Genomic DNA, 10,865 nt, shown 5'->3' on the forward strand with positions numbered 1-10,865 from the left:
TTTTTTACCATGGAGACACCCCAGTTCACCCCCCCCCCCCCCCACAAAAAAAAAAAAAAAAAAGAAAAAAACACTACTGTGTCGCCACTCAAGAGGGATCCAGGATCATGTTTATGTGTGTTCACTGAAATACAATACACTTTTTTTTTTTTTAACTACCATCCATTTTTTTTGCACTCTTCTCTTTTGCCCCAAGATGCCACAAGATGGTGCCAAAGTCCTGGATAACAGAAAAGTAGTAATTGGTGTCAAGGAAGTATGTTGAAGTGATAATTTCTTCTTAATGTCAATGGATGAATTTTTATGATGTTCAAACATTTTGGGATCATTGTTGATACACTTTCAACTATTAATATAAGGGATTAAAATACAGTGCGTCTAATGTGTTTTTTTTTTTTGCTAAATGGGTTTGTTCTTCACAATTTGGCAGAAAATCTCCACCCAAAAATGGGTTGATAAAAAAAGTATAACAATGATGCAAAGGCAATTTTGTCAACTGCACATTTCAGACATCGTTTGTTACTTTTACGCATGATGAACCAGTTGAAAGTGTTGCAAAGAGTCTGAGAAAAAGACAAAACTCCGCCTCTTTTTGGCTCTGCGTGAGCCGTGTGGCATTATGTTGCTTCAAGTTTTGAAGCGTGGATGTTGCGGCAATCATCCTGGATGGTGGAAGAAGTTAGGACAAGCATGTCGGAAATGCCTTTCCAGTGGTCCACATAGTCCCAGGGCCCATCTTCTGTGGACCCCCCCCGCCCAAGTCAAACAGCAGGACAATGCCCTGTATGGACGTCACCAAAATTTGGAGCGTCTTTTTCTTCATCTTGTAGGAGTCAGAAGTCCTCAAAAAGGTCATCAGCTTCCGATGCCGACACATCCCGCCGCCGCTGTGGCGGCGGCTTTTGCTGACTGGTTACTGCCGGGGAATCACTCCTGCCACGCACACACGCAAAGAGAGCAGGTCAGTGGGCTAATGAGTCCAGTTTACAACAGCTGTTTCCTGTTGAGACAGGAAGTGGATCATGTGGTTCACAAGTGGCAAAAATGCAAACACATGGACAACTGGAGACCTGGCGAGTGTGCGCCAGCGACTAATGAACCAGGAGCAGATGGATGGATGAAGAGGTTGCTCTGCGCTGCGCGCGCTTGTTCAGCGAACACACTATAGTTAGGATGCATGTGCCTCTAAGAGGCGGGGGCCCGGTGGCATCCCGCACGACACTGATGAGAGCGCACGGGAGCGTCTGGCAGTGAGCTGTGGCCGACAGCAGGAGTGGGTTAGAAGTGTCTTCGTGTGGCGCTTGATAAACGGCTGAAAAGTACATTAGAGACCGAGGGTCGCCTTTCCCAAATGTGAAGGTATCACACTCAAAGTAGGACACAGTGGACGCCTGCAAACTTATGATAATAACTCCCATGGTCCCTCACTAGTTGATGACATCAGGCTGAAAAGTACATTGGAGACCGAGGCTCACCTTTCCCAAATGTGAGGGTATCACACTCAGAAAGTAGTACGCAGTGGACGCCTGCAAACTTATGACAATAACTCCCATGGTCCCTCACTAGTTGATGACATCATCGCTGATTAGCAAAATCGGCAATCGACCGCCGTGGCAACTCGCGGTGTGGTCGAACAAGCAGAACATCAGCTCGCTGCTGCGAACAGTTAGCAGGAAACAGGAGATGTGTTCACCGGGGGGCAGCCGAGGGATGAGGTTAAGCTCAGTCAGGGACACTGGGGAGCCCCCCCACCGCGTTGCGCAATTACGCACTTAAAAACTCAAGCCAGTCACCCTCCCGCCCCCCACCGAAACCATCTGGAAGGTTCCGAGGGTTCTGCAAGCCAAATGCATTTTTCCCTCTCTGTATTGAGCACACACACGCACATCCAAGTCAACACAAAGCAGTGTGACTGTATTCAATTTACTCCATCTTCCACTGCAACAATAAGTCTTGGGAAGACTTTCCAAAACTTAAAAAAATAAAATAAAATGATAATAATTAAAATAATAATAATAATAATAATAATACGAAACAAAAGTGTTATGATGGGCTTGTTCTTCCACGTCAAACTTAACTGACCAGAAAAGAAACATATTGTTCTATTTCTAGTCAAAATACTCAAAAACGCCTGTCCATACACACTGAAAACGGCAGGTAGCGAAGAATTCCTAACACAACGTGTGGCTGGAACGGACTAATGGCATTTCAATTCATTTCAATGAGGAAACTTGATTTGATATAAGAATGGCACCAGCGTACCAGTAATAAAATCAGAAATTTTGCACGGTGAAGGCGAGCTCTCGCGTCTTGTAGTGATTATCTGCCGCAGCCGGAAGCCATCTTTGAAGGCGCTTTAACGGCCGCTTCCTCCATGAGAACATCAGGAGGTCCGCGACAGCGTCTTACACAACATCTGAAGCGGACAACAGACAGGTCAGAGACACAAGCCAGAACCAGACCAGATGGACTGGACAGCATCTGGGTTGGTTGAGGTATTTTGTGTTTCCTGTGCATATGATTAAAATGATACCGCTGATTAATTGATTGACAATTTATTTGCTAGGGGCTGCTGTTGGATGGCGGCGGTTCAGATGTTTTTCAAAGAAAAGCTTTCAGCCAGGTTTGAGAAGTTTCAAGCTTGTAAAATGCCTCGTTTGAGTTGAACGTTGCAGAGGGATCAGTGAGCACATCGCCTTACACTTAAACGTTCCTCATAAAGTGTTTGATGAGGACACTTAGGCTTCTCCTGCAATGGCACAAGTTGACCTGGCGCCAAAAGCTGCTTATTATGAGAGCCCCCCCCCCTCCACCCCCCAAAAAATCCTTTGGTTGGACTTTACAGCCTCTACCTTGTGTGCGCTCGCTTTAAGGCCGCATCCGAGGCTCCCAGGTGACGCAAACGCCGTTTTCGACTGGGCGCCACATCCGTGAGGTCACTCAGGCTGTCGTCCAATGGGCTGGGAGAGCACGGCCGTGCCTCTAAAAAGAGCAGACATCATCATCACATTTTTAAACTGTCAATCATGTCACTAAAAGGGGAAGGGAGGGGGGGGCGTCATTTGGGGATCACAGTATGTGCTTAGTTTTTGATTTTTCAAACCCTTTGCTGTTGGAGACCGCATCTTTTATCCATTCATTGACAAATGCATCTCTGATTATCATTTCACCTCATTTCTTGTTGAAAAAACCACTAGGAGTTTTCCTGTTCGTAGCTTCATGCGGCACACTTTTACCAACGTACAGAAACAGCCAAATCACAGAAAAAAAACGTCCTGGACCTCAAGTACGATGATATGGTGGTCTCCAGCCATACATGTGTTTATTTAAACTTGCAGGTGGAAAAAACGTTGAGCAGCCATGGCTGCTTGTGACGACCTATCTTCGGCGTATCTTCACCAGTAGCTCGCCTGGCATGTTTAGTCTGACGTCTTTCTTTGGTGCACAAAAAAGAAAAAGAAAAAAAAAAAAAAGAACAAATGTCCTATCTGTTCTAGCGGCCTTGCGCTGGTCGCCGTGGCAACTCCACCACCAACACAACGTCTTGCCCAACATGGCTGACAAGTGACGGGGCGGGAGAGGAGGGGGGGAGATCGGGTGCTGTGTGAGAAAGTGGAAAATGTGTGGAGGGGCTCAACATGCTCATGACAGGTATGCCGGAGTTGTGTAAGTTTGCGCACAAGGCAAACAGGGGGAAAATGTCGGCAACTGCATGGGGCGTGACGTCAGCGTAAACAGCCAAGGCCCGGCGGCCATGACGACTTACATCATTGCGCAGGTATGTCATGTCGCCTGTTTTTCACCAAAACACACACACACACACACACACACACACACACACACACACACACACGTCATTTCTCGCTATTTTTGGAAAAACAAGACAAAACAAGATTTTTAGAACACACAGTATTTTTTTTTAATCAGGTCTTTTTCCTTTCTCTTACTTGTTCACCCATCTCGTTGAAGTTTTTGTTACAGTATTAATTTAAAAAAAATAATGTGTGTTCTAAAAGGTTTTTTTTTCTTGTCTTCCAAAAATACAGAAAAATGACTTTAGCAATTTTGCTATGTGGACAACGATGTACAAGCAAAAATAAATAAATAAACAAATAAAGCCTGGCCGAGTGACCGCAATGGAGCAAACTTTTTTTTTTTCTTCAAAAATTGCATTCTGCTACATTGCAATGTCGATTTGAATTTTGGTGAATTGTTCAGCCCAGCATTTACCAAGCCCTTCACAATTGTTCCACTGACAACTCAAGTGGGCGAACTCCATTATGGTCAGTTTTAATAGTGCCACTGAGAACCACAGCAGGCTAACGTGATTATTGTCACTTTGAAGTTAAGTGTAGAAATGAACAGAGAAAAGCTTCAGATGAATACTGAGCTACTGTACCGTGAGAAGGTGCAACGGCATCCGGGGTGGGCGTGGCACCCTCGTCATCAGTGCTGCCACCGTACTCGTCTTCCTCCTCCTCCTCGGTCGCTTCGTTTCCTTCGACTGGGTCATTCTTCTCGCGCGTCTCGCTGCTCATGCCCCAAAAGCGAAAGTCACTGATTGTTCGTGACGATGTGCGGAGCACTTGAAAACATCGGCATACCCGACTTCCTGGAGCTCCTTCAGCGTTTCCTGGAGGCTCCGGATCTTGGCTTTCTTCTCGTTGAGGACCAGAACGAAGCGAGAGTAAAGCTCCGACTCCAGGTCCTCCTTCCCGTTAGCATAGCGCTTTAGCCTGAAAAACAAAACATCAGTAATAAATAAAGTAAACAATCAAAAAAATGATTTATTAATGATTTATTTGAGTTGTTGATTAAGCGGTTAATTGTTTCAACTTGAAAATATATAAACCCCCCCCCCACCCCAACAATAGATGGAGTCCACTGTTGCATGTTAAGCTACGAAACACTAAGCTGCTCGTGATGCTGACGCGAGGAGGTCACTGAGCGGCTAAGGTGGACATCCTGGTTACGCTAGCGTGGTCACTTTGTTGGCCAACATTTGCAACTTCAAAAGGAACTGAAACTAACACCACTTGATTGCCCTGGTGACAGATCATCATCTAAGTGTGGCAAAAAAAAAAAAAGTCCAGCCAGATTAGCTTCCGATAGTGGCAAATTTGTGAAACCAGCGTGGGAAAAACAATGATCCTTATATCTACGTTTGTGGCTAGCCTTGTTAGCCTAGTTGGCAAACGCTTGTGCTCGTGATGTCCTCCGTGAGTAACCCAAGTACGGACGGGTGTATTGCAGAGCTTATTAACAGCTCTCGCGCTCATTACAATCGTGGTGATTCGAGACAGTCAAATATGTTTGACCAAAGAGACGTATTTACTCTGCGGTAATGCGTTGATGTTCTTGTCGGAGCCGTTGGTTGTGCTCCTGGAGTTCCTGGTTGTGCTGCTCCAGAGAAGTTCCTCTCTCCAGACTGTGAGTCAGCAAAGCCCTGACGGCCTCCGACGGCTCCGGGACAGGCTTCAGCGACACCGAGCCCAGCCTGAACTGGAGCATGACAACGGGAAGACATTTAGTATCTTGTTATTTTATGTTAACTGTTCTGTAAAGCGCTTTGTTACAGCTGCGGCTGTTGTGAAAGTACGATATAAATAAAGATGAATTATATTGTAATGTATTGTATTGATCACAATAGTTTCTGGGAAAATTCATCATCTGGGAAAAAATATATTTGATCGTGACATGCATAGATAACGGGCTGCCGATCAAAACATTCGTAGTGATCATGGTTGTTCTTTGCAGAGGATAAAGAATCAATGCATGTGAATATTGTTACATCATCTGACTTGACACGTTGCCTGACCATTCGAAGTCAAATAGTTGATTGCATAAAGTATTGCGCCACAGATGTTATTTTGCCAGGTCAGCTATAGCGTTTGCATTGTTTAACACTGAGCTAAAGTTCCTTAATTAGAGAAGAGCTATCTTTGTGTCTTTTCTACTGGGAGTATCAAAATTAAAATAAATAAATAAACAACACCTTGAAAGTTCTTTTGGAAGAATTGTTGCTTGCTGCAAAGTGAATTGATTCACTGCCAGAGCTCATCAAAAACTATGCTTGCAAGTCAAAACCAAAATTTTGAAAAATCAGCTGAATGACGTAAATCAAAAAAATTCAAGTTCGATAACTCATATCTCATGGTACCACTGAAGAGGGATATTTATATCATCAAATACATAATGTGCTTCACTAAAAATCCCTACATAATGCTGCATAAGCTGCTGAAGACCTTTGGTCACGGCCGCTGACTGACTCGACGGGTTTGTTGTTGTTGTTGTGGAGCAAGAAGACGCTCCGCACTTTCCATTATGTTGCAAGTCGCATGGAAGGACAGACCTTCTACCTCTGAATCATCGGTAACGTCTTGATCCACTTGTAGTCCGTCTTCAGATGCTCGCTGAAGCGCAAGACCGTCCCAGCTGTGTTTTACGTCGCCTGGCGACGGAGTAACTCGCTTGTTTCCATTCGTACGCACGTGCGCAGCCAGTGCCTAATGAGCAACGCCATCCAATGGCATCCAGTCATAAAACAGACGCTGACTTTTGATTGATGATGTCTTCATTATTAGTTTGTATTTTGCTTTTTTTTTTTTTTTTTTTTTTAAATATATATCTGTATGTGTCCAATGCAGCGTTTTCATTAACTTTATTAACAGACGCACACAGGAGTCCAGGCTCACCGAGATGTCCTTCTGCACTTTGTCGTAGGTCAGCGTGAGAGCTGCGCCGCCATCGGGTGACGCCGGCACCAGGGCGAAGCGGTACAATTCGGCGTTTCCCATCCCCGTCAGCGCCTCCTGGAGGTCGTGGACATACTCGTCCTTGGACATCTCCAGCTCATCCGCCTCCTGGCACACACACGCCTCACTTGCTGCAACAAACGTCGTCGTCGTCAAAATCGTCAACCGGTTCGTTGCAGTCTATCAACAGGCAGGCCTGGCTCAGTTTGTCTCTTGAAATTCAGCTTTTGAAAGCGTTGTAATGACTAACAGATCCCTGGAGATGGCAGCTTTGCATCGCTTTGGATTTGAGATCAGTGGAGCTTTTGAGTAGAACAGTTCACAATTCATAAGGTTCTAGACTGAACCTTTTTGAACGTGAACGTTTTGAGAACTGATGATTTTTACCTTCACCTCTCCAAGCATGTTGTCCATCGCTGAGCAGCAGGTGGAACCCAGACACCAAACCCTGCCCACTCCCATCCACACGCAGGAAGTAGGAGGAGTCTGGTTCGGATGAGATGAGGATTTCCCTAATGGTCGAGTGCATCACTGCAGGCAGAATATGTTTGTCATGTTCCAGACAAAACACTTGTTTTTTGTTTTGTTTTTTTTGTTGTTTTTTGTGTCATTATTATGGTGTCAGGACAGCCAATCAGACACTGCGCATCATCAATTCGACAAACTGTCGCATATTGATATGTATCTGTCTCCTAATAATTGTGGGAAATAATTAAGACGATCAGTCTTCAGTGATTATTAATAACATAATCATAAAACTTTTAAAGGTAAGGTAAATGTGTCGTTTCCCGTGTACCTCAAGGAACGTCACATCCGGCAGCTGGCAAGTTAAAAAAAGGGAGGGAAAAATGACAGAAGCAGCGGTCAAGCGAAACACTAAACGTTCATCTCGTTATCATAACACGCGCTGAGACATTATACTGCGTAAATTTGTGACATGTATTGTATTTATAAGAACACCAGCGCGCCAGCTGTTGGACTCGTGGGAGAGCTTTAGCTTTTACCTGGCTATGCTGTTAGCACGAGTCTTCGCTACCTAACCGCTGACAGCGGGTAGCTTGTTGCTAATTGACGAGAAGCGGGTTTGTGGGCTGTTTAAAAGGACTTTTATCGGCTGTTGGCTGAATGCTAAAGCTGTTAGCTTGCAGACGTAAACACCGCCAGCTTCGACGGCCGCGTGCGGCGAAATGAGCGAATAAAACACACCGACACACATCATTAAATAGTTTGTACCTGTTATAGCGTACTCGTCTGTGTTTCCGCTTTGCCTACTGGCAAAAAAAAGTGACGTTTCTGGTCTATATGGAAAAAAAAAGGTGTCGCGTTTGTCTTTTCTGGTCGATAACTCCGCAGCTGTGACAGTCGAAATTACGTCATCGCCAAGCGACAAACAACGCATTGCGTCATTAATACTTTAAATGAGCAACAACAGTAACGTAATGTCACATCACTTGAAAAGGAATATAATTAATCTTATAATGTTTCTTATAAAGTTTTACATACAGAAATTTAAATTTTCAAAGATAAAACCCAGCTTGAGTGTTGTTGGAAGAGTTGGATGTATATTTTTGTTCTATATCTGGCTGTAGGTTGAAGGAAGCTGTTACAACCGAGAAATTGTGTTCCTATTTTAATATTTTCAATGTTTCTTACTTTTGATTTTGGACCCAATTTATGTCTTTATTTATTTATACATTTTAAAATATGCTTTTGCTTAATGTGATATCTATTTTGTGTTTCTCTCATACGCCATGCTTCTGTTATGTACAATCTGTTAATAAAGTTAAAAAAAACAATAACATAATGTGAGATAAGAATATAACAATGAATAAAATAGTATTCAGTCTGTTATGATCACAGGACTATTGTCTTTTACCAGCAATACAAGTCTAAATGTATTTGAGTGCTCTGTTAATTAATCATCTAAAACAAAAGTCATGATCATAAACAAAGCAGCAGCAGCTACTTGTATGTCTCCTTATTGTGTAAAATACTGCAGTGATTTAGAGGTACAAGTTGAACATGATGAGTCGAAAAGTGATGGGAATTCCTCCTATGTGTTGTTTTGTTTCACTTCCTGCTCCGAGAGGCCAAGGCAACAAGCTGCCTACCACATGTCGTTGTGAAGGGAAATGAAGGGATTAGGATGAGCTCAGGACCAGCTCGGGACGAGACTCGAGCAAACACGCGTCCCTTCCAGGAATCCTTGCTTGCGTTTTATTGCTCTCTATGAAGTTAACACACACATTTGCAATACATGTGTGATTGCCACTCACAGGAGGCCCCTTGTCAACAGCACGGCCGGATTGCAGCACATTTTCACGGTGGGTTCCAAGAATCTGACAGCAAATTGTGATTATTTCCACAAAAATGGGGAAAGATGGACAGGGACTGCAAGGAAAAGCCCTCCCCACACAGAGACGACACTCGGGGGACTAAAAGTCAAAAATGTGTTCACAAACCTCTGATCTATTACAAAACCATTCTCCCCGTAGCAAATAATGGAAACAAAAATAGTGCCTTCCAAGGTCTAAATGCTACCATCACAAAACTTGTTTCCCCTACAAAATATAAAGGGAAAAGAAATAGTAGGATACACGGTCAAATTGTGGCCATTATCAAAGATGTAGATGAGCATCAGGCTGGCATGGCAACTTTAGGGTGCCTCGTTGTTGGCCGTGAGTGGTCGTGATTGCGTGTACGTCACGCAGAAAAGGCAATAGAGCCAAGTAAAAAGTCCAACATGTCCATTATTAACCACCCCAAAAGTATCAAATTGAAAAAATGAAATCTATTGTTATTGTGGTGCAAGACAAATATGAAAGTGTTTCTCTTTGGGCTTCTAACTTTTATAATAATAATAATCATACATTTTATTTATAAGCGCCTTTCAAAATACCCAATGACGCTTTACAATCAAAAGAGCAATAAAACCACAGATAAAATTATAAATAATAAAAGCGATGAGTTTAAACTGTATATGCAATTTTAAATAGGTGGGTTTTAAAATGAGTTTTGAATATAGGATGGTTATATAAATATATATATATAAGCCAAGCTGGGAAATGTCACCAGAACCTCGGGAGTTCCTCCCTAGGCCTTGTCGGGTCCAACAGAACCGCTTTCAGTTTCTGCTCTCTGTCAGTAGATGAGCTTTTCCACTTTCATCTCCCCAAGTTGTTCAACATGTTGGCAGAGCGCTGCAGAAAAAGCTGAAAAGTTCCTTGTAAATTCGAGTCCATAAAGGTGGATGGTGGCGTTTACTAGCAGCGGTGGCCTAGTTTTGCCCATGAACCGCTCGGGGGTTGCAGCTGGGTGGGGGTCTTAGTGATGAGTGAGGATTAAGTGATGTTTGTTATGGAACCCAGCCTGATGACTTGTCTCGGCAAGTTCCTCATTCGGACCCCCTGGCTGGTCAAAATACAAGTCTTAGAAACAGTTGTGTGTACCTAATGAAGTGTCTGTGCAGTGTGTTTTTTATCAGAATTCTCAAAATCCAGTGAGAGACTGGCATGTTGTGTTGTCGTGACAATGTCGTCTGCATGAAACTGCATCTTTCTTCCTAATCTGTGCCAAGAATTGAATCGGAAACAAACACCAAAAAAATAAAAAAAAGACTCCAAGACCATCGCTATTCGGTAACAAACTTTCACAGTGTACAGTTTTTGTCATATTTCGTTGGCGGAATGCTCACATGTCCAAAATCACTAGCTTTCAGGAAATCCAAAATAGGCCATTTTATCCTGAAAAAAATTGAACCGAATTTACTCCAATTTATTTCATCAAGTGGTTGCTGTGGTTCTTGAACTCTCTGTCTATGTGTAATTTTTTTCCATTTGGGATCCTTTGAGAAAATGCATACCTTTCCCCAATTTGATCCTTTTTTCTTCCCCAGCGACTAACATTATTTTAACCAAATATTCATCATCCTGAAAGTCAAATCGCAAGACTGCCTGGTAGCAGAGAAGGAGTCTTTTTTATTTTTTTTTTTAGTTTAAACGTCACGTTGAGTTTAGTTTGAGCTGAATACGTTACAACCTTGACATCAAAAATGTTCTTCGTGTATAGTTTTGAAATGCACTTATACATTCTACTTTATAAATAACGGCC

General features: G+C 43.2%; 1 protein-coding gene across 2 annotated transcripts; it reads right to left on the bottom strand.

Moving 5' to 3' along the window:
• Positions 1–88: 88 nt before the first annotated feature.
• LOC109525107 (DNA repair protein XRCC4-like) lies at positions 89–8,148 on the bottom strand. 2 transcript variants are annotated; one of them, XM_019885392.1, is made up of 8 exons: positions 7,989–8,148; positions 7,143–7,286; positions 6,696–6,886; positions 5,336–5,502; positions 4,605–4,736; positions 4,400–4,530; positions 2,853–2,982; positions 89–933 (listed from the first exon to the last, which is right to left on the bottom strand). In XM_019885392.1, exons 2-8 carry the CDS (start codon positions 7,282–7,284, stop codon positions 834–836), a joined length of 993 nt encoding a protein of 330 aa, XP_019740951.1. In that variant the 5' UTR covers positions 7,285–7,286; positions 7,989–8,148; the 3' UTR covers positions 89–833. The 2 variants fall into 2 exon arrangements, with proteins under 2 accessions (XP_019740951.1, XP_019740953.1); XM_019885394.1 differs by lacking the exon at positions 7,989–8,148 and adding an exon at positions 7,552–7,950.
• Positions 8,149–10,865: the final 2,717 nt, after the last annotated feature.

Source organism: Hippocampus comes, unplaced genomic scaffold, assembly GCF_001891065.2.
Source record: "Hippocampus comes isolate QL1 unplaced genomic scaffold, H_comes_QL1_v1.1 scaffold600, whole genome shotgun sequence".
NCBI lineage: Eukaryota > Metazoa > Chordata > Actinopteri > Syngnathiformes > Syngnathidae > Hippocampus > Hippocampus comes.